This window comes from Dipteris shenzhenensis, chromosome 29 (genome assembly GCF_047967505.1).
Source record: "Dipteris shenzhenensis isolate YYH24624 ecotype China chromosome 29, Dip_SZ_1.0, whole genome shotgun sequence".
In the NCBI taxonomy this organism is placed as follows: Eukaryota; Viridiplantae; Streptophyta; class Polypodiopsida; order Gleicheniales; family Dipteridaceae; genus Dipteris; species Dipteris shenzhenensis.
In genome coordinates this window covers 11,187,164-11,213,550 of record NC_141624.1, presented here as the reverse complement: position 1 = coordinate 11,213,550, position 26,387 = coordinate 11,187,164, and the positions used below count along the sequence as shown (strand labels likewise).

The 26,387-nt window shown below is 43.9% G+C and overlaps 1 protein-coding gene across 1 annotated transcript; it reads left to right on the top strand.

Annotated features, from left to right (window-relative positions):
- The first annotated feature begins 4,676 nt into the window (after positions 1-4,676).
- On the top strand, positions 4,677-8,909 carry LOC147882432 (pentatricopeptide repeat-containing protein At2g33680-like). The gene has a single exon (XM_087400820.1). The coding sequence runs from the start codon at positions 5,310-5,312 to the stop codon at positions 8,805-8,807; it is 3,498 nt and encodes a 1,165-aa protein (XP_087256946.1). The 5' UTR covers positions 4,677-5,309; the 3' UTR covers positions 8,808-8,909.
- The last annotated feature ends 17,478 nt before the right edge of the window (positions 8,910-26,387 follow it).

The window sequence follows — 26,387 nt, the reverse complement described above, 5'->3', positions numbered from 1 at the left end:
GTGCGGTTAGTCATTGGATGCCTTCCCGCACTTGCATGTAGCCTAGTTGACAGTGTGCCAACTCTATCTGAAGCCGTCCAGCCATCAAGCCAGACATGGCCTCCATCTGTTGTCCAAACCAAGACCTACCGGATAACCGAGCTACTCAAATGCCTTCTCCTCATATGGGGGGCCTACAAGTACAGTTAGATGGTTCCCGTGTAGTTACACGAGAGTGGAGCATTGATATCTAACACCCCCCCTCAATGTCCACCCACAAATGAACTTACTTTTTCGGCCCAATGCCAAGTCGATGAAGATGCCTCTCCAGCAAGTCTCTTCCAAGAGCCTTCGTGAAGATGTCTGCATCATTCTCTGTAGTCGGATAGTACACCAAGTCGACCTCTCCATCCATGATGAGCTCACGTACAAAGTGATATTGAATCTCAATGTGTTTTGTGCGAGCGTGGAACACAGGGTTTTTTTGCAATTGCCATGCAACTCTGATTGTCACATGATAACTACCTAGGCTTGTTTTGCACTGCACCCATGTCCCCTAAAATCCTCCTCAACCACACTGCCTCACAAGAGGCAAAACATGCTGATTTTTGTACTCAGCCTCGGTAGAAGAAAGAGCAACTGTAGGTTGCTTCTTGCTGACCCATGACACAGCTCCAGATCCAAGTGAGAAATAGTAACCTGTCATTGATCTCTTGTTGTCCACGTCTCTTGCCCAATCCGAGTCACAGAATCCAGTCAAGGTGTTGCCCTTGGTATAGGTGATGCCATAATCAAGTGTGCGTTTGATGTATTTTAGCACCCGCATCCCTACCCTCCAATGGTTCTCCCAAGGCTTATTGGAAAACCTGCTTAGTACACCAGTCGCAAAACTGATGTCCAGCCGTGTGTTGCACAAGTAAATCAAACTGCCCACAAGCCTTTTGTACTTCGCTTCGTCCACCAGTGGTGATGAATTGTCGTTTGAGAGTAAATCAAACTGCCCACAAGCCTTCTGTACTTCGCTTCATCCACCAGTGGTGATGAATCGTCGTTTGAGAGCTTCACGTCAACCTCCATAGGGGTGCCAACTATCTTGCACTCAGCCATGCCAAATGCCTTCAGTATCTCTCTAGCATACTTCAGCTATGAGATGAAGATCTATTTTGGCTCTTGCCAAACTTCAATCCCCAAACAGAAATGCATCAGTCCGAGGTCTGTCATTTCAAACTCTCTTCCTAGCAACTGCTTTGTCTGCGAGATCTTTTCTTCATGGTTCCCTGTTATGACAAGGTTGTCCACATAAAGGATCACAATCATACACCTGCCTCCTTTGTAGATATACAAATTTGCATTAGATGGGCTCCTCCTGAACCCGGTTTGCAGAAAGTAGGCATCAATCCACTGGTACCACGCTCGTGGGGCTTGTTTCAACCCATAAAGTGCCTTCTTTAGTTTACAGACTTTACCTTCTGAACCAGGGATCACAAAACCTGGTGGTTGTTCCATGTATACCTCCTCCTTGAGATCTCCATTCAGAAAGGCGGATTTTACATCCATCTGAAACACGGGCCAACTTTCCTGTGCTGCTAAAGCCAAAACACTGCGAATTGTGGTTAGTCGAGCTGTGGGAGCAAAAGTATCTTGATAATCAAAACCATGTACCTGTGCGAATCCTTTTGCCACGAGTCGAGCCTTGTACTTATCCAATGTGCCATCGGACTTGTACTTGGTCTTGTACACCCACTTGGTGCCGATTACCTTGCGTTTTGGTGGTCGATCCACAAGGTCCCAAGTGTTGTTCTTCATTATGGAGCCATACTCTGACTGCATAGCCTCCATCCACCTATCATCACCATGTGCCTCTTCAAGACACTTGGGTTCTTCAGCACGGATCACCTCTGTCATCAAAGCATAGTTGACCAAGTGTTCCTACACCCTTCTTTGCTCCTCTAATCTCTTGGACCGGCGGTGTTTGGATGGTTCCTCCTCAATGGTTGGAGGTTCTCTACATCCAAAAGCTACTTTACCCACTTCAGGAATGGCCGTTGCCGTTGTGGTTCTGCAGGCTCTTCTTCCTCTTCTTTATCTTGAATCCTCCCAAGCACCGTTGGGGGAGTTTGGTCTGCTGTTGGTGGTTGTACTGGATGGATATCCTAGTCCTGATTGTCTGGGAAGGAAGCATCCTCCTCCAATTGATGCGGCTGTTCTGAGAAGACTATATTGTGACTTACTATTACCCTCTTGGTAACATGATTATAGAGACGGTAACCCTTCGCCTCTTCACTGTAGCCCAAGAATATACACTTCTGACTCTTTGCTTCCCATTTGGTCCTGTTAGCATCAGGGACATGCACAAAACAGTCACATCCAAAAACTCTGAAATGTGCAGCTGAAGGTTTCTTACCAGAAAAGGCTTGTAGTGGAGTCATCCCTTTCACAACCTTTGTGTAGCTACGATTCAGAATGTAAACTGCCGTGTTACATGCTTCAGCCCAGAAAGTCTTTGGCAAATCTTTCCCTTTCATCATACTCCTGCCCATTTCGCAGATGACGCGCATCTTGCGCTCTGCTACTCCATTTTGCTATGATGTATATGGCGGATCGACGAAGGGCGCAGAGGTGAAACGGGGATATAACCTAATGCCAATGTAGGAAAATGTGGGGGAGGAGCACTAGAATCGTCAGAATGCTCGTCAATGACAAAAGCGCTGCTATTGGCATCCTCGAAGTCCATTGACTTGACGGAATCTTGAGAGCAATGCAGTTTGCTTTTTTAATATCGAGCTTCTCACGCAGACATGTACCATAGGAAAGCGTAACAATGCAGACACGAAAGCATAATAGGCAGGGTTTACGATTGTGGTCACCAAAGTGTTAACGGGGGTTTGTCTGCCACGCTAGTTGTCATATCGATACAACATTTCATCTAAACTATAGCCATGAGCTAGGAAACAAAGCAAGTGGAGCGGGCGTAAGTGGTACAGAATTGAATCGGGTTGCTTGAATCAAACACGTCGATATAGTAGTTAAAGGAAACACAGCAAGCACAAACATAGAAAAACAAGGTTGGAAGCTAGAATGTAGAATTTTGAAGAAGATAGTGCTCAAAGTACTCCGGTGGATTGCTACAACTCAATCGACGAGTCTTGACTGAGCAATATCAATTGCATTTCAGAAGTCTAGAATCAATAACTTACAACAACTTACACAAAGGGGCAAGGTGCCCCTTTTAAAGTCTACTTTCTGCCAAATGTCATCGTAAGGTGTAGTGGGGATTAACTTAATTGTTGTATCCTAAAACGGCTACAATCGCACAAGTGGGGCCATAATAACCAGGGGTACTGCTACATTGAACAGTGGCCACCCTCTTGATTGTGCCTTAAAGGCCCTGTTAGAGGCAGGTTCAAGTCTAGGTCACTTCGACGGTCGCACTTGCTAGTGTTACTGGAATGCCTACCCGGTCAAAATGGTCAGACCAGTCAACATACACGTGCAACCCAAGGAGCACCCTTGGAGGTGCTTTAGATAGGGCCACATGGAGGAAGACAAGGGTGCATTAAAGCGCCCTCATGTGCTGAAAAATGCACCCTCAATTTTGGAGGTATGAAAATCACACCAATGCATATATCAATTTTGACTGGCAATAACTAGTCAATGAGGATGGAAAACCTGGAGGTCTCACGAGGTGCAAAGAGTGGCAAACACATATTGTAGATGCAACCGTAGCCGATGACAAAAACCAAGTGTAATAGAGATGAATTATTGTGCATGAACTCCACACCACCCATTTGAGGCGCCAATAGTCTATGAGCAGTGACAGTTGGATTGCGCACTAATGGGCTTGTGAGAACAACCTCTAATTTTCTTCATCATAGTCTTCGCATATGATGGCGTGCTGTCCTCTTGGGCTCCTTTCTTGTCCAAATTGACTTGAAACTTGTTGCTACCTACCACATGTAAGGCCAGACCGGTTTCATTAACATTGAGCCTAAGAGGAGTTTATGCTCACTCCATCCACTCTAGTGAGATTAGACTCATGACAAGACATAGCATGGCAAGCATATAGTGGCTCCTTCTCCACCTTACTACTACTATGGCTTTTATAGGAAATAAAGGATGGCATTGACCGAGTCAAATTTTAGACCCTATTAACCTTGGGAGCAAAATGTAAAATGAGGGTGCTTCTTCTAATGACAAGCTTTGTTACATCATGTATACCTATTTTACATAAAAGTTTCCATTCCCCTTTTTCACATGAGGGCGGTTACACATCGACGCCTGCCTAATTAGGGAAGGGGCGTTGATGGATGTGTTGCACACATGGTAGTAAAAGATTCATTGCGCAAAAAGGGTTGCACCCATCACCGCCCGGGCGCCCAAGCGCAAAATTAGGATTTGAACCCTAGGCACCCAATCAAGACCCGCTCAGTCTTGACCACGTAGCCCATTTCAAAAAGCCTGCCTTTTTAATATCATGGTGCCTGCCTTTTTTCAAATAAACGCGTGCCTTTTTTATGTTATGATGTCCACTTGATGTGTAAACACACCCCGCCCATAGCCTTTTCTCATCACTGGGCGGGCTTAGGAGGTGTGTAACCCGTGTGACATGGGGAATTTGCAAGGTTTGGGGATTTCCCAATGAGAATGAAATCGATATCAAATTTAGGCACAAATTCAAGGAAGACGTGGACATATTTCAAAACTTTGAAGTTTGGTGTGTGAGGATGAGTCTTTCAGGATTGGCAGCTATCAACTCCATCGCTCAATCTCATTCTATTGATTGTTCGCCGACAATGGTGTCGTCTCAGGAGCCCAATTCTCTTGCATCTCATAATAATCAAGTCCTAGTTTCATTCTTTTTCCTTTTCTTCCTGCTTGCGGCTACAGAGCCATGCTTATATACACAGTACTTATGGCACACATCCTTCATGGATCCATCTCAGTGGTCGGACTTCAAGAAGAACAAATCAATTGACCAATGGGTCTTCCAACCATGTTTTGCACAGCGTCATCATGGCCTTCAATTACGACAGTTTGTTTGGTTAGCTCGACGAGTCTTCGGCGACTTTCATCGGGCAAACCCATGGCGACTGCCTACTACTTTAGATACACGGATGGTAGAACTACAAGACATGCTGGACAAAATTGAACGTCGCAAGCAAGGGAATCGATGAGTGCAAAATGTTTCGTGGCCATAGCAAGGACAGGCGTGCTCAAACGATGGAGGCCCTGCCTTAGAGCTAGCACAGGTCTGGCCACTTGTGCACGTTCATCTGTTTTATGGACTAAAAGTGGACGCTCCACAACTGCGTGAGTGCATTGGTTGGGAGATGCTGAAGCTAGAGGAGACACTCAGTATTTGGGACCGAATGGCTGAGCTGCCTTCAGTAGAGGATTTTATATGCATCTTGCAGAACTGCAGGAAAAAAAAGAATCTAGCTTATGCCACGCACCTGCATGCTCACATTTGCAACCATGGGCTGGAGGCTCATAGAGCTGTAGGGAACTACATTGTGCCAATGTTTGTCGAATGTGGAAGCGTGTCCAATGCTCAGCAGGTTTTCAACAGGTTGGTTTGTCGGGGTGAGCATTCATGGACTTCTCTTATATCAGGGTACATCCAATGTGGACAAACGCAGCATGCTCTTAACATGTACCAAGGAATGCAAGATGATAGTGTACATCCTAGCAGGTATACGCTTATGCTACTATCAAAAGCTTGTGCTAGGCTCAAAGATGTAGAAAGAGGCCGGGAGATCCATGCTGAGTTAGCAGACAGGGGATTTGAAAGAGATCTTTTTGTTGGCAATACTCTGGTGGACATGTATGGCAAATGTGGCTCACTTGAGGAGGCCAAAGAGGTCTTTGACAAGCTGCCAGCTCAAGATGTTGTGTCATGGAATACTCTTATTGCTGGATATGCTGAACATGCATCTGGTCAGGAAGCGCTGAAATGTTTTGAACAAATGCAACTAGAGGGTGTTCCTGTGGATGCTGTCACGCTTGTCGGCATTTTAAAGGCTTGTGGCAGCATAGGAGCCATTAGCAAAGGCAGAGAAATACACGCTGAGGTTGAACAAAATGACTTTTTAGGAGACCTTTTTGTAGTCAACTCTTTGGTATACATGTATGCCAAATGTGGTTCCCTTTCAGAGGCACAAGGACTCTTTGACAAGCTGCCAATTCGAGATGTTGTCTCATGGAATGCACTAATTGCAGGATATGCTGAACATGGACCTGGTCATGAAGCGTTGAAATGTTTTGAAAAGATGCAACTAGAGGGCATATCTCCCGATGCTGTCTCGTTTGTTTACATCTTGAAAGCTTGTGGCAACATAGGAGCCCTATGCAAGGGTGGAGAAACACACTGTAAGATCTTACAAAGGGGATTTGAAATAGATCTTATTGTTGGAAACACTTTGGTAGACATGTATGCCAAATGTGGCTCACTTGCAGAGGCACAGGGAGTCTTTGACAAGCTGCTGCTTCAAGATGTTGTGTCATGGAATGCACTAATTGCTGGTTATGCTGAACATGGACCTTGTGAAGAAGCACTTAGATGTTTTCAACAGATGCAATTGGAGGGCATCTCTCCGGTTGCTGTTACATTTGTTTGCACCTTGAAAGCTTCTGGCAGCCTAGGAGACATAGGAATGGGTCGAAAAATACATACTGAAAGTGCACAGAAGGGGTTTGAGCAAGATTTGTTTCTTGGCAGCACTTTGGTTGACATGTATGCCAAATGTGGATCACTTTCAGAGGCACAAGAAGTGTTTGACAAGCTGCCAGTTCGTACTGTTGTGGCGTGGAATGCAATAATTGCAGGATATGCTCAACATGGACCTGATCAGGACGTGATGAAATGTTTTGAACAAATGCAACTGGAGGGCATCCCTCCTGATTCTGTCACATTTGTTTGCATGTTGAAAGCTTGTGGCAGCATAGGAGCCTTGGACAAGGGTCGAGAAATACACATGGACATCATACAAAGGGGATCTGACACAGATCTTTCTGTTGGCAACTGTTTGGTTGACATTTATGCCAGATGTGGCTCACTTTCAGAGGCTCGGATGGTCTTTGACAAGCTACCAGTTCAAGATATTGTGTCATGGGCGTCATTAGTTGCAGGATATGCTGAACATGGACCTGATCAGGAAGCTCTCAAATGTTTTGAGCAGATGCAACAAAAGGATGTTTCTCTGAATGCTGTCATGTTTGTTTGTGTATTAAAAGCTTGTGGCAGCATAGGAACCATTGGCAAGGGCCGAGATATACATGCTGAGATCACACAAAAGGGTTTTGAAGGAGACTTATTTGTTGGCAACACTTTGGTTGACATGTATGCCAAATGTGGCTCACTTGCAGAAGCACGTGAAGTTTTCGACAAGCTGCTGATTCAAGATGTTGTGTCATGGAATGCACTAGTGGCAGGGTATGCTGAACATGGACCTGGCGAGGAAGCATTAAAATGTTACGAAGAGATGCAAGAGGAGGGTATCTTTCCTGCAGCTGTCACTTTTGTTTGTGTTTTAAAAGCTTGTGGTAGCACAGGGGCCATAAACAAGGGCCGAGATATACACATGGAGATTACACGAAAGGGATTTGAAAGAGATCTTTTTGTTGGCAATGCTTTGGTTGATATGTATGCCAAATGTGGCTCACTTCCAGAGGCACAAGAAGTTTTTAACAAGATGCCTACTCAAGATGTCGTGTCATGGAATTCTCTAATCTCAGGATATGCTGAACATGGACCTGGTCAGCAAGCGCTGAAATGTTTTGAACAGATGCAACTGGGGGGCATTTGTCCAGTCGCTGTAACATTTGTTTGCATCTTGAAAGCTTGTGGCTTCATAGGATCCATAAGCAAGGGCTGGGAAATGCATTGTGAGATTACAGAAAGAGGTTTCGACAGAGATTCGTCTATTGGCAATGCTTTGGTTGATATGTATTGCAATTGTGGCTCACTTTCAGAGGCACTGGAAGTGTTTGACAAATTGCAAGGTCGAGATATAGTGTCATGGGCTGTAATTATAAAAGGATATGGCCTGAACCATGAGGGCAACATGGCTGTGAAATGTTTTGAGGAGATGCTAGAACAGGGCGTGAAGCCAGATGCAATCACATTCACATGTGTTCTTGCTGCATGCAGCCATACCAACTTGGTATTGAAGGGCCAGGAGTATTTCAAGATGATGAGGGGGAAATATGGCATTGCACCAACGTTAGATCATTATGTCTGCATGGTTGATCTTCTTGCACGATCAGGACATTTGTATCAGGCAGAGAAATTTCTCGAAACAATGCTGTGTTCTCCATCCGAGGGTATGTGGACAGCTGTGCTTAGTGCCTGCAAAACGTATGGGGAAGAAGAATTGGGGCTCAGATGCTTTGAGCAGATTGTTCGTATGAATCCTGAATCTGCTTCTTCATATGTGCTCATGGCAAACATCTATGCAAGTGTCGGCAGGTGGGATGATGCATATAAGATCGAGGAGATGAGAAAGGGTGCAGGGGCAAAAAAGAAGCTCGCAAGTGCTTTGATAGAGGTGAACAAGAAGTTGCATGAGTTTGTGGTGGGTAACAGTCAAAGTGAAGAAGTTTCAGCAATCCTAGAAAGTTACAATTCACGTATGAAGGCGGAAGGGCATGTACCAAATCTAGATCTGGTCTTGAGACCTGATTCTTATGTAGAGAAGGAAGCTGTATCATGTGAAATGCAGGGAAATTGGTGTGACGTGCAGGGAAATTTTGGGCTTCTCAACATGCTACAGGGACAAACGTTAGGTGTGACAAGACATGATGTGCATAACTTACACGAGTGCAAGTAGGATCATCCAGGATTGAGAAATGATTACCTCATCCATCATTTCAACGATGGTTTGGTTTCTTGTGAGTATATGTCCTGTTTAGTTCTTACATGATCTGGAAGTGCTATATATATTAAAAAAAAGAAGAGAGAATGTGTTTATTAGATTGAGTAGCTGTCGTATCAGAATTCAAATGAGCACCAGAAATATCTAGTTTAGCACAGAATTGATGGCAGCAGAAGGAACATGAATAAGACTAATCAAATTCTTATGGAATGCATATGCTCAGGTGAACGTGCTAGAGAGGTCACTTTTGCCATGAGACGGACAAGTACCTCCAATCATAACGTGCAAGCACACAATTCATCCTAGAGGCGTCCATTGGCATTGACCAGACTTATGACCTAGTTATGAAGCCCTTAAAGGCCAACCTGAGCTGGACTCTGGACTTGGGGATCCCTGGCCAATACCACAGCTCCCCACCCAGTGGATGTCATGCCTAAGCCGTCTGTTCCATGGCCTATTGTGCAAAAGGTAGTTTCATTCAGTCCTTCCCCTTAGGTGTTGCCTCTCCCATCAAGAACAATGAATGAGGCATAGGCTTGCACTTTCAGCGATTTTCTTGACTCCTATTTCTGAGAATATATTGGCTGTCCTAACTATGACAGTCTTTAGTGGACCAGCTTATGTCTGTTGGCTTGTACCTTGAACTAGTGGAGCTCTCATAAATGAATTGGAGAGTCATCTATCCTATTGTTCATACTATTTTCTAAGTACTATATTCTCTTGACGTGTCTGCCAATCTCTCCAGGTGGGGACACTAAAGTATCAGAGTTTAGCTCTGCTCAAGCATGCATTTCTTCTAAAATTTTAGGACCTCCTGCACAGTTTTTTGAAGACAGCTTTCAAGTTTATCAATTGTTTCTAGTGTTGAACTAGTGTAGATTCTGAGTTACACGTTTTTTTCTGGCACATATTGAAGTGGCACTTACAGAACGGACTGTTCAAACACAGCCATTCGTAACTCTAGGAAGCTGTCCATTCAAGCACATGAGAACCTGACCTTGACCTTACGGTAAAAGACCCACCATTCAAGCACATAGAATCTGACCTTGACCTTACAGTAAAAGACCCACCTTCATCTTTTCCTAGGCTGAGAGGACTTACAGATTGGACTCAATAGAAGGATGCTGATCTCATACAGTTTATGCTTCCTGACCTGGATGGTTGGTCCATGCCCTGACTGAGCATCTTGTAGAATGACATGTAATGAAGGCCAAAGTTAGTGTGGGTTAGGTCTAAGTAGTGAAGGGACTATATACCCATTGTACTTACTTTTGATGTGACATCCCAAAACTGGCCTATGTTAGTGTGGGATTTGGTACAAGTAGTGAAGGGACTATATATCCATTGTACTTACTTTTGATGTGGCATCTAATGTATCTACTCTCCCTCCTGCTTCCTCCTACTTGCAGGGAAATGGGCAGTATACAGAGATGGTACAGTGATCATGCGAGATAGAGGAGACAAGGAAGATAAGGAAGAGAAGGAAGAGGGAGAATTATGACGGTGGCGAGCCCATGGGATGAGTACACACAATGGACTGAAAATAGTAGTATGGAATTGTAATGGCACACTATGGTCCTGGAGGCTTCCTGGAAACATACAGTAATAGGGACATGATCTTTTACACTGAGATGCACGAGAGCCTAGAGAAAGGGCTGCCCACGGTGACAGTATATACATGGGATTCAACTCATAGGAGGGAGTTGAAGAGAGATAGCGGAGTGCGAGGCTCTGGGGCGGTAGCTGTCCCTTCAAATCACACCAGAGGCCACTCATATCTGTGGTTCGGTGAGAGGAGCATGCACGGCACATGTGGATACGAGTTCAGCTCTTGGATGCCCAGCCTATCTTTATGGCAATATGCTACTTTCCTCTAGACAAATGGTTCCTATGCACGAGAGGTCACCGCAGAGGGACACAGTCCATATGAGACGATCCATAATGACATCACAGAATTCTCTAGACAAGGAGACATCCTCCTGCTAGGAGATTTCAATGCATGGATAGGAGACAGAAAGGTGGGTCTACTTGACTTCATAGATGACAGAGATCCCCCCAGTCTTGGAGCTAGATGCAGTTGAGCTAGGGATACTGAGACATTCCGTAAATGCTCCATAGGTGACAGGATCTACTTGATTTGGGGGCAGTCCATGACTTAATCATCTACAATGGTCTTTGGAGATGGCCATTGTTTGGAGGACTCACTTGTTTCCCACATGGCGGTGCGTCAAGTACAGTGGACTACCTACTAGGCCCACTAGCCCTTGTAGCACGGATACACGATTTCATTGTACCCCTGCCCCCACTCAGAGCCGACCACTCATACCTGGCCTTCCATGTCTCTGCCACCACTATGCCACTCACAGGGAGAGCCCCCATCATGCCAGATTCACTTTGACCGTGCCCTCGACCCAGTGTACATGAGTCACTTAGCTAGAGCATTCCCAGCCCTACTTGAGGATGACATCGACCTCCCACGTGCCTCGTCTTAGTGGTACATGACACTGCCACCAGATCCTTTCCCACGACCCAACCCACGCAAGCTCGAGATGGGAAGATGCCTCAAAACCTTTGGTTTGATATTGAGTGTAGAGAGATGAGAGCCTATCTCATACAAGAGCAGACCTGAGGGCATCTGACGTCATCTGAGGCACATAGGATTTTCTGATGACTGACACGCCGCAAGAGGCGATCCTTTCTCTCACAGAGGATGCATGAGATTGTCAAATCTTTTCGAGGAGACCCAACCACTGGATGTAGTTTCCTAACGGAGGGGAAGTCACTTATCCCCATCACTAACCCTGATGTCTGGCACCCGTATGCATGTTCTCTATGATGACCAGATGTTGACATGACACGACCCCAGCACTACTGAAACCTCTGATCTGCAAGCAAACACAAGAACACACCAAACGTGAGGAAACTGAGCAAGCTGCTCACCACCCAACCACGACATCTACGGGATATGATCCCGAATCAAGAGATGTTCCCTCCGAGCCGCCATGAGCTGAGCTACTGGCACGAACTCCCAACCAGATCCTAACCAGCCTAGTGTCCCATACCACTAGGTGGCGCTGTGAAGCCTGGGATCTGTTGCTGGGCCTTGGGCTACGCTATGATGTTGGCGCGCGCCTGCGACTCAATCCAAGATCAGACCTAGCACCTGGGAACAAGACTTGCTCCCATCGGCTCACAGAGAACTGAATCCTTGGGCCTCTTATATAGACTCGGGTCCCATGCGCCAAAAATAGCGAAGACCTCTAATTGGTTCGTACCCTTGCCACTCAACCCGAGAATCAAGCCTGCCTAGCCCTAAGCCTCCCATGGTACTTGAGCTAGTCTTGTGTACCCAGTACACATTAGATATCAATCCGTGCACATGACATACTTTCTTTCCTCTAAGAACTCACTCCTGAGTTCGCTAAAAAACCCGGGAATGTCCTTTGGAGGTTCTGTAATGTCTCCCATGTTGTATCCTCCTCAACATGATCCTTCCACTTGATCTTGTATTCCGTGATAGTTCTTTTACGAATCTGTCTTTCACGAAATTCAAGAATACTCTAAGGTTCGCGTGGAATAAAAGTCAAATATGTCATTTCTATTATTTCTTGAGGAGAAACAAGTTGATCATCCGCACCCAGTAACTCTTTCAATCTACTGACATGAAAGACTGGATGTACTTTAACATGAGGAGGCAATTCTAGTTTATATGCAATTGGTCCAATTCTTTTAATAATGTTGAAAGGACCACAGTATCTGGGGGATAACTTCAGAACCAAACCGGTACTTAGGCTCTTGGATTCCTTCGGAATACGCAAATATACCATCGTTCCTTCAGAGAACTCTCATACGATTTCATGACACTCAGGCACGACTTTCAGCTATACGACGCAGGTCAGTCCTTCGAGATCAGCCAGCGATCTCTATGGATGAGGACCTCACACCTCTATAGGTTGAGGAGAGGCGCTCTTTGCTGCAGCAGCGGGATCAGGCCTGAAATGAGGGGAAGTGGGCAGTGGTACGAGAGGGACGACTTCTTATAGGCCCCTGTAGGACACCTGCCCCCTCCCCTACATAGGGAAGTGGGGCCTATGAGACTCAGATATCCGAGACCGTGTCCTGCACCATTTGGAATTGTAATGGTACCTTATGGTCAGAACCAGGGAACTTCTCGGAATCCTATACAGGCCACGACATAGTCTTCTATACAGAGACACATTCTAGTCCAGAGCGCCCTCTCCCAATAGTCAGCGGATATACATGGGAGTTTGCCTATAGAGATGAGACGAGGGGTACAGGAGGAGTTTGAGGTTCAGGTGGAGTTGCAGTCCTTTTCAGATCCACACTTCGGGGGATCATTTCAGTAGAGCAGAGAGATACACATTCCAGATTTCTTTGGATCCGGATACGACACATGGATAGCCAGGATTTGTTTGTCGCAGTTTGCTACTTCCCCCCGGAGACCTCCCACTTTGCCAGAGATATTCGAGGTGATGATGAGACATCCCCATTTGCTGCCCTTTATCTTGCCATCGTTGACTTTTCTAGCCGCGGAGAAGTCCTTCTAGTGGGGGACTTCAACGCGAGGACAAGGACTTGTCAGGTACCACTTCTTGATTTCAGAGATGATTCCACTCTACTGGCAGATGTTGACCTTGAGGAGGCAGGTATGCTACGGGTTTTGGCTGACAGGCGAGGTCCACTCTCATCCTATGGGCAGGCCCTATTAGACCTGGGAAGAATACATGATCTCATTATCTATAATGGTCTTGACAGATGGCCCGCTTCAGGTGGTTTCACATGCTTTCCACATGGGGGGGGCTCCAGTGTTGTTGATTACATCATGGGATCCCCTGTCTTCACATCTCGCATTACTGACTTCACTGTAGCACCTCTCCCCCCAGGGGTTGATCATACATACCTTTTCTTTCGCATCTCCACCTCCCTTCGCACAGCACCTTCCACCCCACTCAGTGCTTACTCCACCTACCACGATATATGCTTTGATCTGGATCACTCACCTTCTTACTCTGGCCGTCTGTACATACTTCTCGCTTATATTGACTTCATACCCCTTTTAGAGGATCGTGTTGCCCTTGTCACCCGCTCACTACACGAGGCTTCCATTCACGCCTTTCCCCACACCACCCGCTCCACTCGCCCACCACCCCCTGGAACCGTACCCTGTAATAGTTGGTACGATGATGAGTGTAAGGCCTTACGTCGTCAACTCAGATTCAAAACCAAAAACAGTCTTCTGAGCGCACCAGATACGCTACGTGAATACCGTAGACTGGTACAATGAAAGAAACTAGACTTCGTTCGTCGAAACGAGGAGGAGCTACTGAACATTTTGTTTAGTAACAACTCTAATGACTTCTGGCGGAGATTTCTAGAAGGACGGTCCCCTCTGCCACTCACTGACACCCAGATCTGGTTTGATTATGCACGCACACTTTATGACATCCCAAATCAGCCAGTTCCTAGCCTCTCACACATGCCTCGTCCCACATCCTGCACCCTCTTCACTAAAGGAGGGGTAACACAGATTCACCTACCCCACTCGATGAGGATCTCTCTTCCGGGTCTCTTCACACAGACTTCGCATCGAGAGCGGCAGAATAGAGCGACTACCCAGGGAGCGGCGCATATGCACACTATGTGACATACAGGAGGTTGAGATAGAGGAGCATTTCATCTTCAGGTGTCCTGTGTACTATGAGATCCGAGGACATTTCCACTGCCTCTTCAGAGATAGTTATGGGATTTTAGCCCATTTCCTCTCCTACCCAGACCAGCAGTGTTTGGCAGGTTTCATTCATGAGGCACTTAGACACCGCGAGAGGATACTCCGAGCATGGAGACAGGAGTAGACTTCTTCCTCAGTTGATCCCTCTCAGAGCTCTATCACGGAGTTCTTTCAGCTAGATCACATGGACCCCAACGAGACGAGGCCTCGACATGACCGTGACCCAGAGCCCGTGACCCGACAGCTCAGACAGAGGGTCGACACATAGATCACACTTGGAGACATCCCCTCCTTGTTTAGAGTTGGAGCCCGACTGACGGGGGTCACAGTAGCCCTGGTTAGACGTAGAGCTACGACCAAGAGACGTGCCAAGACCGCACCTTTGAGTGGCCGACAACACTCTATTGCCGACTTCATGTCTCCACTGCCTCATCCATCCTGATATCTTGTTGCTGGGGATGATGATGATATTGACGATGATGCTGAGATTGATATATAGTCGATCACCGACATGACTATGTTGTACTTAGGACTTAGTACTGCCATTCTGCATTTTTGGCATTTTGCATTGGTATGGACGCTCGTTTAGTAGCTCCACTACCACAGCTCGTTGTATCAGGATTTTCACAGTCTCATAGACCCATCGGTCTTCCGAAGACTTTAATAAACTTTCTTTCTTTCTTTCTTTCTTTCTCTAGGTGAACGATGTCTATTAGCATAAAATCTGTCTCGATCTTGGGCACTTCTAATAGACTCCTTGGCAAACTGCAACATTTCTTGCATGTCTTGCAAGGATGTCTTTGTGGCATCATTTTGGATTCCCTTTAACCCAACCATACTAACTAGTGACTTAGGTTGAAACCCGTACATAAGCATAAAATGACTGTAACCAGTACTCGAATGCTTTGCACTGTTATAAGCAAATTCTATCATACGGAGATAATCTTCCCATGAAGACTGTCTCTTAGAAACATATGCCTGAAGCATATCTTCAACCAATTGGTTGACCTTCTCTGTACTGCCATCAGATTGTGCATGATCTGAGGAACTCATACTTAGAGTAGTTTCCAACTTCTCAAAAACAAGTGTCCAGAAGTTACTTGTAAACTTCGAGTCCCTGTCGTTGACTATGTCAGACGGCAAACCATACAGCTTAAATAAGTGGTCCACAAATTCCTGAGCCAGCTGAATAACTGAGATGGTTATTCTAGTGGGTAAGAATCTAGTCATTTTTGTCAGACGGTCCACTATGACCCAAATGGAGTCATGACCCTTGCGCGTTCTAGGAAAATCGGTAATAAAATCCATGGAAATACTTTCCCATTTATTACTCGGGATTTGAAATGGTTGTAATAAACCCGCGCTTGTAAGGCATTTTGCCTTAGTAACCTGACAAACCCGGCAACCTACCACATAGTTTTCAATAAATGCACGCATCTTAGGCCAATAAAAGGTATGCTTCACAAGAGAGGATGTGCACACTTTCCGAGCAAAAACCTACGAGCAGAAACGTTCGAGCGATAATTTTTGACACCAACCATGCTTGCATATTTCTCAAAGGAATATACAATTCTTTCTTAATTTCTCATTTATGGAACTATATACTTACTTATTTTTCATTATAACCCTCATTTTAGAGAACATCATCTATATATGAACAAATAGTGAACACTTTAGAAACTCCTATAAATACCTCCCTACCATACTCTCTTTTGAGGATTATGGTAATTAAATCAATTTAAAAGAGTTTCCCTAATCTTTAGCAATCCCATATTTGAAGCTCTCATATAACAATGTATACCATATTCCTTGGATGAGTAGGAAAAAGATATTGGAAACCTCATACTTGAGGCCATTATAATCGATCATAAATTAATCTCTAATACATTATCAAATATGGGAAGGCAAGGAATGAATTTTCAAAATATTCCCAATTCTCCAAACCCAAGTACTTTTAAGCAAATGTGGTCTCTATTGAACTCCTTCCTACCATAATATGAATTAGGGAGAAGTTATAACTCTCATATACATCTTGAAATTTTTACTTTTTGTCTTTTATAACTATGAAAAGTATAATTTTAAGCCTACCATTGCATAGATCATGAAATTTTGAATATTTTTTCTTTTTACAGCTCCTCAATCTGAGATAAGGAGCAAAAGTTATGACCCCTTCTGCATAGGCTCTCCAAGGGTATTCCGCCGGTGGAATAGGGTTGGGGGGCAAGCTCTTCAAACCATATTCCTATGGAAAATACACTTAGAGGGTCTATTAAAAAAGTATTATATTATTTTCTTAGGTCATCCTGAGGAACTATAAAGAGGATATTTACTCAAAATTTCATGATCGAACCAATGGTGAAAGGAAAAGAAAGGATTTTTGAAAGTGATAAAATAAGTCACCACTTGGGCATTATATATGTATATTATATAAAGGTATACTTATATCTATATCTATTTATTAGTATTTCATATTTACTTACATATTCCTTGAAATAATTTGGATTTTTTTGCTCCCCAAAAATGACTTGAGCCTATATATTTTGACCCCTCCTACCTTTTGTCCGCTCGTCGCTTGGGGGTTTTTGCTCGGAAAATGGAAACCCCCCACAAGAGACAGAGTTCGATGTATACCTAGATGTCCAGCACTCGGAGCATCATGACACTCTCAGAGAACCTTGGATCGAAGATCCGAAACATCTGGCACACATATCTTTCCATTCCGGAACAACAAGCCGTTCCTAATCATCCATTGACATCCCGCCGCCTGTACTGTAAGTGGCACAATCCCTGAGTCCTGGTCAACTATGGAGCTCCCATCCTGGACTTTCTGCCAATAAGAACTGAAATGACTATCACTTGTGCAAAGCCCTCTCAAGGATTGAAATAGGTCTGAGGATATTTCCGTAAATGACATAGCATTTACAAACTTGATTCGACTTAAGGCATCCGCCACACTATTCATCGAACCCTTTCGATAACGTATTTCAAAATCAAAATCTTGCATTAACTTTGCCCATCTAGCCTTTCGTCCCCTCAATTCAAACCCGTCACACACATACTTGATTGATTGATGATCGGTCAATACAAGAAACTTTTAACCTTGAATATGGGCTATATTCACCCAAGTAAATCACCTTGGGGAGCACCTGTCCTCTTAAGAAAGAAGAAAGATAGTTCGTGGAGAATGTGTATAGACTATAAACGATTGAATAAAGTGACAATTAAGAATCGATACCCTCTTTCTCGTTCCGATGATTTGATAGACCGTTTGTTCGGAGCGAAGTATTTCACTAAGATTGATTTGCGTACGGGTTATCACCAAATCCATATCTATGCTAAACACAAAGATAGAACTGCATTTCGAACTAGGTATGGCTACGTGTTTCTCATATTACCTTTTGGCTTGACCAATGCTCCTGCTACCTTCCAGCAAATGATGAACGATTTGTTTCGAGATTTTTTGGGCACATTCGTTGTCGTGTTCTTAGATGACATCTTGGTATATAGATGAACGCTAGAGGATCACATTGGACACCTTCGGATTGTCTTTAGTTATACTAAGACAGCATAAGCTCTACGCCAAGACGAGTAAATGTGACTTCTTTATGAAGGAGATCATTTACTTTGGACACTAGATTTATTCTGAAGGTATTAGCATTAATCTACATCGTATCTAGAAGGTTTTGGAATGGCCTATTCCTCAGACTATGAAACAACTTCATTCTTTCCTAGGATTCATGGTTTTTCTCCGAAAGTGTATGCGTGATTATTCCAATATCACGGCACCTTTGACCAACATATTGAAAGGTCGTGGATGCAGGTCTACCTTGCCAATCTCTTGGAATGATGCATTGAACAAGGCTTTTGAAACCTTGAAGTTAACTATCAAGGAAGCACCTATTCTTGCATTACCCGATCCTACCCGGCCTTATGTTTTAGAGGCTGATGTGAGTGATTTTACGATTGGGGTGGCTTTATTCCAAGAGGATAGATCGGTAGATTTTGAGAGTAAGAAGCTAGATGACACCCAATATCATTGGCCCACACTGGAAAAAGAACTCTATGCAATTGTGTATGCTCTGAAGGTTTGGAGAGATAATACGTGGCGATGCATAAAATCAACAACACCACCAATTGCCCCCTCCATCAAGTTCCCCTTCCCTTCCCGTTTTTTAAAGTTTGGCATTGTCCCACCTCCTTCCTTTCTCTTAGTATTCATTGTTGACTTTGTGTCCCCGTCCTTTCCTTCATCACAAAATGGTCCTTCTTGTTCTTTTAGTATCATCCTTTTCCCTTGTTGGAATTACCTTTGGTTCCACAAATTTGGGAATTTGTTCTTCTCAATCCCTCATATTCTCCATTCATTTGCCTCCAACTCTTCTAGAGTTGCATTTGTGTTATAGAACATAACATTGATTTCATGTTGAATGAGAAGGCAATGGTCTTAAGAGGAAGATGCCTTCTGGTAGTTATTCAAGATATCATGAAATGGCTCGTGTATAAGCTTGGCATATGGAGCAATTATGTTGACAAGCTAGGTGTAGGTCAAACCTTCCAAAAGAACAAGAGCTTGAGGAAGGTTATGGGTGGATTTCAAGATAACACAAATCTCCTTTTTTGTTATGGGCCCATCACACTCCTGCCGCCTTTCCTCCTTTCCCATTTCACAAAGATCAAAGAGAGCATGGAGTTGAACCCAGAAAGGAACTCATAAAGAGAACTTTTAGCAAAGTATCTACAAAGGATGCGAGGGCAATTTGCTCAAAGATTGTTAAGGAATTTAAGGGGGGTTTATTTTCCCCACCTACTTCAAGGTGTTATCCTCACCCTCCTGGTCTTGCAAGACAAGAGCAATAATGAGAGACCACCAGTTCTCCAGGACATCAACAGCATGCAGGTGCTGCAGTAAACAGACAAAGAAGTCGAAGAGATTTTGCAGAAGGGAATCCCAATAGCCTTGGAGCATTATAATCTCATATGTCCTCCATTCCTATAGGAGGGCCTCTCCCATTTCTCAAAGCAAGACAAAGAGTTCAACAAAGAGGTGATGAAAGACATGAGCAAAAACACTTTCCAATTAAAACCAAGTGAAGACAAGAAAGGTAATCAAAGCACGGAGAAAGTGCATGGGTCATAACCCCTTGCTTCCGATTCCAAAGAGCACTCTAATCAATACAAAGCCGACCGTGCCTATGGACCCAGCTAAATAGGTGGAGTTAAGCCACAAGAGTTTCCACACGAATTATCTCAAGAGAGTGCAAAATCTCAAAATGAGGTAGATTCCTATTTTAAAGGTAAAGTTGTTGTCTTTATTGATGAATAATTACATGAAGCGTCTATAGATTGGCTATCCTATCATGATCTTAGTGGATATTCCTTGACCCCCTGCTACCTTTTCAGAAAATTAGCTGAGAACCAACTGGGTCAGAGAAGGGCTTGTGTTACTAGTGCTCGTCTTTTTAGAAAGGTTATTATTTTCTTCTCTTTCAAGAGCCCTACTGCCAAGGCTAAAATGGGGAAAAATAAAAAAAGTAAGTAAAGACTGCACTTAATGCATGTGTACTAACTAAAGGAAGGGTAGGAACACCAATTGGGGTTTTATCACATCTTAAGGGTGATCATAAATTTTAAAAAGGACAGAGACAATAGATGGGTTGCAGTGAATTGCAAAATGAAGAACATTCTTTGTTGTTATTGTCTCAGCTTATGCACCTATAGGCATTAAAGCAAGGAAAAAGACTTAGGTCATACTTTGAGAGGCACAGAGCTATAGATATGTGATGATTTAAAAGAAACTTTGCAATTAGTTAACATAAGAACAATAGGGTACTTTACATGGTGTAATGGGGATAGGTTGGGGAACTCAGAAGGGAAGCAAGACTTGATAGAATCTATCTATCTCAAAGTCTGCTAGAACTGGCCACAATTTGCAATGTGTTCTTTACATTGGTCCATATTTGCTATCCATGCTGGACACGATGCTACTACATTTTTTTAAGTTACCAATAATGAAAATGCTTTTGGCAATAATCTCTAAGGCATCTACCATGCTCATCATTCGGCTGCTTTACTTCACCCCCTCATGTAAACAACAAACCTCAACATCAAAGAAGAAGAAGACATCATCCAACAAGGAAGGCTCATTACCAATGTGTTCCCATAAGACTACTATTAACTAGAAAAGAAATCAAGGCATGAGGCTAGATGCTAGGCATGGCGACGCTCGAGGGCCATGGGGGAAAGGGAACGTGAGGGGAGAAGCATTAACATGGGTGGAGAAAAGGGATTAAGAGGGGTGGGAATGAAGAGGGAGACTATGGCACAAGGGGGAAGGGAGAGGGGGAAGAGGAGCATGTACATGATGGGAGGTGGAATGTAGAGATGGAGAAATCAAGGGAAGAGAGTCATGCTTTATTTAAAATGAAGGATGGGGGAAATAATAGTACTAGCATGGTGGCTTTACAAGAATGAGCATGTCACATCAAGGAATAGCCTCCTACTTTTATAGCCAAGAGAGGGGGTCTCTCCCAATAAATGCATCCTCCCACATGCATGGTGTGTGTGGAGGAATCTCCCATGTGGGCTAGGTGGGTACACACTCTCAATTGTGTGCGACAACCCTTTGCCTTATTTTCCCACATAAATCAAACCCCATATCCCAAGTCTAAGATACTCCCTTGGTCTCTTCTCAATTTTATAATACGTTCAAACATCTAGGAGGACAAGTGGAGGGTTGGCACAAGGAATCTTGCCACCTCATCCTACTTTCCCCATTATTTAACTTGCATTCTTGGACTATTTACACCCCCCCCACATGGGCCTATCCTAAATGGAGGGAATAATCCAATATAATATCTATCTCCACCTATTTTATATTACTTCTCCCATGGTCCTTGGGCCATGTCTCACTAAATGTAGGCATGGGACCGCCTAGGTGGAGGGGTGGCACATGAAGGAACCATGCCACCTTGACATTTTATAATATTACTACCATGGACTATGTACAACACACCTATGGGTCCTCTTACATGGAAGGGTGGCACATGGTCATGCCTTGCCACCTCAACCTTGGGCCCTATGCACACCATATTTTATTATACTATTGCCACACATACAAGCACACACACATATTTATGCCTTTTAGCTTGGTCAAATTTATCCATAACATTACTCGAGGCCCAAGGATATTACCTTGGCAACCCTTATATATGGGTACCCAAGCCTCGCCAGAGCAATCAACAACCCATCCATGCTTTCCCTAAGCCTAAATGTACACGATCTCTGTCGCAAAAGCAGGAATGGAGCCCCAAATCTAGCAAAAGCAGGAATGGAGCCTAAGAAAGGGAGACATCAACACAAGAACCTGCTTGACCGCAAGTCTATCAAAAGGCATGTCAATTTATTGCATCATCTTCAAGGCAACTGGCAGCAACACCAGAACCTGTCTTGAAAAAAGAGACAGTAACACAAGAACTTGCCAAGACAAAAGCTGAATCCACGTTGGGAGCCACACAAGAACTTTCCTTACCTAAGAAATTTGGCATCTATCATCAGGAAAGCTACGCAAGAATGGGCCACACAAGTAATGCCGATCACAACGGAAGTCCCACAAGAACCTTCCAATGTGAACAATGAATTATCTTCATTCCTGACAACTTTCTCAGCTGAAATGTGGGCTTAACAAAAGCAAAAGATCTCTGAGACATTGCAATCCTACTCACATTTGATACATAGAACATATATCACTTTATTGCAATGAGTATCTTAAAAGTGGTACATGTGGGAGATTGCAATGTGCAATGGTGTAACACCGACAACAAGGAACATGCCAATAGTAGATCCACAAGAACCTTCTCCTAAAAATGGAGTAGCTCCACAAGAACCTACTACTGCAATCAAGGATCTCAAAGAACTTCAAGTAATGTTGCTGCCAAATGGGATGACAACTGCTTGCCAACAAAGATCTCCAGTGATGTCTTAGTGACTCTCCTTTGAAATGATTATTAAACTTACATGAGGCCATTCCTCTAGTGGCCTACAAAATGATGTTCTTGCTAGGTCTGGGTCACAATTGGTCAATATGTCACATGTGGAAATCAATGGCTCCTTGGTCGGGAAGATAAGCTACAAACACTACGAAAAGTCGATACACCAATGAGCATTAACAACACACCCCTTCAGAGCCAAAATAGAATAGGGCACTGGCTTATGCCTAAGTCATCAGGGTCTTGAATTTGAGTGATTACACCAATATGGGTTTGGATGAGTTTCTTGTGACCCTCAAAGCATTTCTCACATTCCTTTACTAAGATCACCCATTAACTATCTAACTTCTACTCATCCTCTTTTCTTTATTTTTCTTTTCTTTCAGTTGTAGCTTAGAAGCCTTTCCTAGAATTCCCCTTCTATAAACCCCTTCAACCATAGTCCTCATTTTAGGGGTTTGTATGGTGTATTATCAGACTCCTTTGAATTTGATGACTTAGAAAAATAAATCTCTAGATGGTGCCATAACCTTATTGGGCTCAAATACTTCCAAGCAAAGCCCTCAATGAAATGGATTTTAAAGGAACTTCAATGTAGAGAAGCAAGACAAAATGTCATGCACAACTCCAAATGTTCAAACATGGCATGACAAAGACATAGTCTGATAGAATCCATTAGAAGTCCCACTCAAATAAAATATGGGACCTAAGAGGAGCATGAGAATGCACTTTACTTACTCTGCTAACACTAACACCACTAGGATCTTACATCAATCCCTACTAACACCTTCCTATTAACTTATCCCTTAGACTTTTTTGATATTTCTTATTCCTTCCTTGAATGGTCACAAGTACTCAACTTGGCTCACACAAACCTTGACATGCTAATTCCAAAAGAATCACTCATCCATACTTCCAGCAAGCATTCCATAACAAGGAGCCACTACATCCCTCTGCTGCAATGGTCCAAAAGAAGATTCAGCCCAGTGCACATGAAAGACTGCTTTGCATTATCTTCATGGACAACACTCCAACAACCATCCACGTTGCATGATCTAGAGGAATGGGGATCGAGATCAGGAAGGGGGGCATGTTAACAAATTGGTTAACAATATGCCACCGTTGGTTAAGTGATGTGATTTGATGGACAGTGGCAAGTCCGTAGAGCCAGGATTGTGTCTTGGAGCTAGATGGCCCAAGAGGATGGTAAAAGAATAAGAAGGGAGAGTGCATGGGGATTCACTAGTAGTAATAAGGAGACGTCACCTGCGTGCAATAAATATATGAAAATTCCCCTTTTCTACCCCCTATTTATGGGATCTTACCTTATAAAATGTACCTTCCTTCCCTTATATAACCCCCCTCCCTTACACTCACATGGTACCATACGATAAACCCTAGTGGACCCCCCGAGGGAGAGTGGTATAAAGAGATTAGGGTTGGCCCTCCCTTCAAAAGGTGACTTGTATAAAAGTCCAAATGGTTGACTGTGGTCTTCATTGTTGTTTGCACAAGTTTGAATACAAGCTCCCTCTTCTCTTCCAAGAGTGTTTTGGGTGTTCCCTTTTGTCCATTGCAGTGCCCTTGTGTTTGCCACTCCATCCCCCTTCACTCTCCTCTTCCCTTCTCCTTCTCCCTCCCATCTCTTCTCCCCTCTCTCCCTCCCCTCTTCTCTCGTGGAAACACATTGCAACAATCTGAAAGCCGCTTGGGTGACACATGCGGATGGTTCGTGACTTATTGTGGACAGCCCCATCCTTTGCACAAGTTTGTAATTAACAAAATTGTGAGAGCTTCCTTGGTCAAAGAGAGTGGGAACTCTTTGGTCTTTACTTCTCCATAAACTCGAAAAAGATCATGGGAACCAAATAACGAATTACTAAAAGTGCAATTACAAGAAAGTGGGCAGGTAATGACATTTACAGAAATACTTGTCATCGAAACTTGATTAGCTCCCTTAGCTTTGGTACTTGGAGCAGCATGGAGCTTTGGTCCCAGTGCTTGCATCTGGTTCTTGTGCTTAGGACAATCATTCCGAGTGTGGCCCCACTCCTCGCATATGAAGCAACATCCTTCTTTCTTTAACTTCAATGTATAGATTAAACGGGCACGACCATTCTTTGTCTGAGTCAAGTTCTTCTTGGAGGCATTGTCTATAGACTTCGACTCCCTGATACCAGTGGTAGACTGGAAGAACTTCCTCTTGTTCTTCCCACTCGTGTCAAAAATGGTGGTTCCCTTTGTGCTGGCCATGTTATCATTATAGATGCATGCATAGTTCATGGCCTCTTGCCAAGTGGTACACTTGTTCTTCTTAATCTGAAGCTTGTACGAGTCAGGAAAACCATCCACAAAGAAACCTAACAAGGTCACTAGATCCATCTTTGTAGCTCCGGTCTGCAAATCTCGAAACCTCTAAAGATAAACCTCAAAAGTCAAATTCAGCTTGGACATATCGAGGTCTTTGAGCTTGCCTACGATATCGTAATCTTCCTCCTTCAAAAACTCTTTCCTAAAGACCTCTTTGAATTCTATCCATGTTACAGGCTTCGGTCAGAGTTCCTTCCACCATAGTAAAGCCTTCCCTGACATATACCCTGCTGCAAGCTGCATCTTCTTGTCATCTGGGTAAGGGTGAAACTGGAAGTGTACTTGCCACTTGTGCAACCATGTCAACCACCTCCTTGGTACAAGATTTTTGATCACCAGGAAAAGAATCTAAAGTGATTTTTGGACCTAACACTGAAGCCAAGGAATCCACATGTGTGAGCGTCTGAACAATGCTAGTCAAAAGTGAGAGTGAAGTTTGAATCCCTTAGAGTTGTTGTGTCAACCCCGTTTGATTCGTATCAACTCGCTCAAAATTTTCATCAAGAGAAATGGTGAATTCACTGAAGGCAGAGTCTTCGTAATCAAATCATTGTAGAGGCCCTGGTCATCATCGGCATGGTAGTTTATATCTGATCACCCATGGCGAGCCCGGAGTCTACAGAATCAGACATATCTGAAATCACCCATGGCGAGCCCGGGGTCTATGGAATCAGGCATGGTAGTTCATATCCTGATCACCCATGGCAAGCCCGGGGTCTACTGAGGAACCAAATCTACTCATTGAAGTACCAATTAATAAGTTAGCTCATTACTTCAAAAGTGATGATACCAAGGATGCCATGGCAATCCTGGATTGAGGAGAAGGGGTGAGCATCTTCTCAAGGCACTGATCAATAAGCTAGGCTAGTACTTCAAAAGTGCAGATACCAATGTTGTACTCGCTATCACCTACTAACACAAGGATGCCACAACAATATTGGATGGAGGAGAAGGGGTGAGCATAATCACTAAGCAGTGCTAGGACAAGTGGGGACAGACCAAGATGGAAAGTAAGAATCTTGTGGTCAAGTTAGTTGATAGAGTGATGGATCAAGTGCTAGGAGTACTGAGAGATATTAAAATTAGACCTTTGGGCTCACCTACCACATATGGTTTGTGGTTATGGATTTCCATGACCAACCGGAAGGTGACGACATTATACGAGGAAGACCCTTCATGTACACCCTTCATGTACACTGTAGGATTGCTCCATGACGGGTCCTCAAACTGAATATATCTACACAAGGATAAGAAAATCATGAAGGTTGACCTTCAAATTTAGAAATCCCATACCATGCTCGATAACCTATTCTCATCTAATTTTGACACTACTTAGCTCACTACTTCAGTGAGATGAGCGTGTTCCAAGCTTATAACAAAAAGGATGCAGGAGAGGATTGGGATGAACATTGGTATGCTCCGCTACTAGAA

What these genes read in the sequence shown, in the direction of transcription:
- LOC147882432 (XM_087400820.1), top strand. Translation starts at nt 5,310, where the DNA reads ATGCTGAAGCTAGAGGAGACACTCAGTATTTGGGACCGAATGGCTGAG.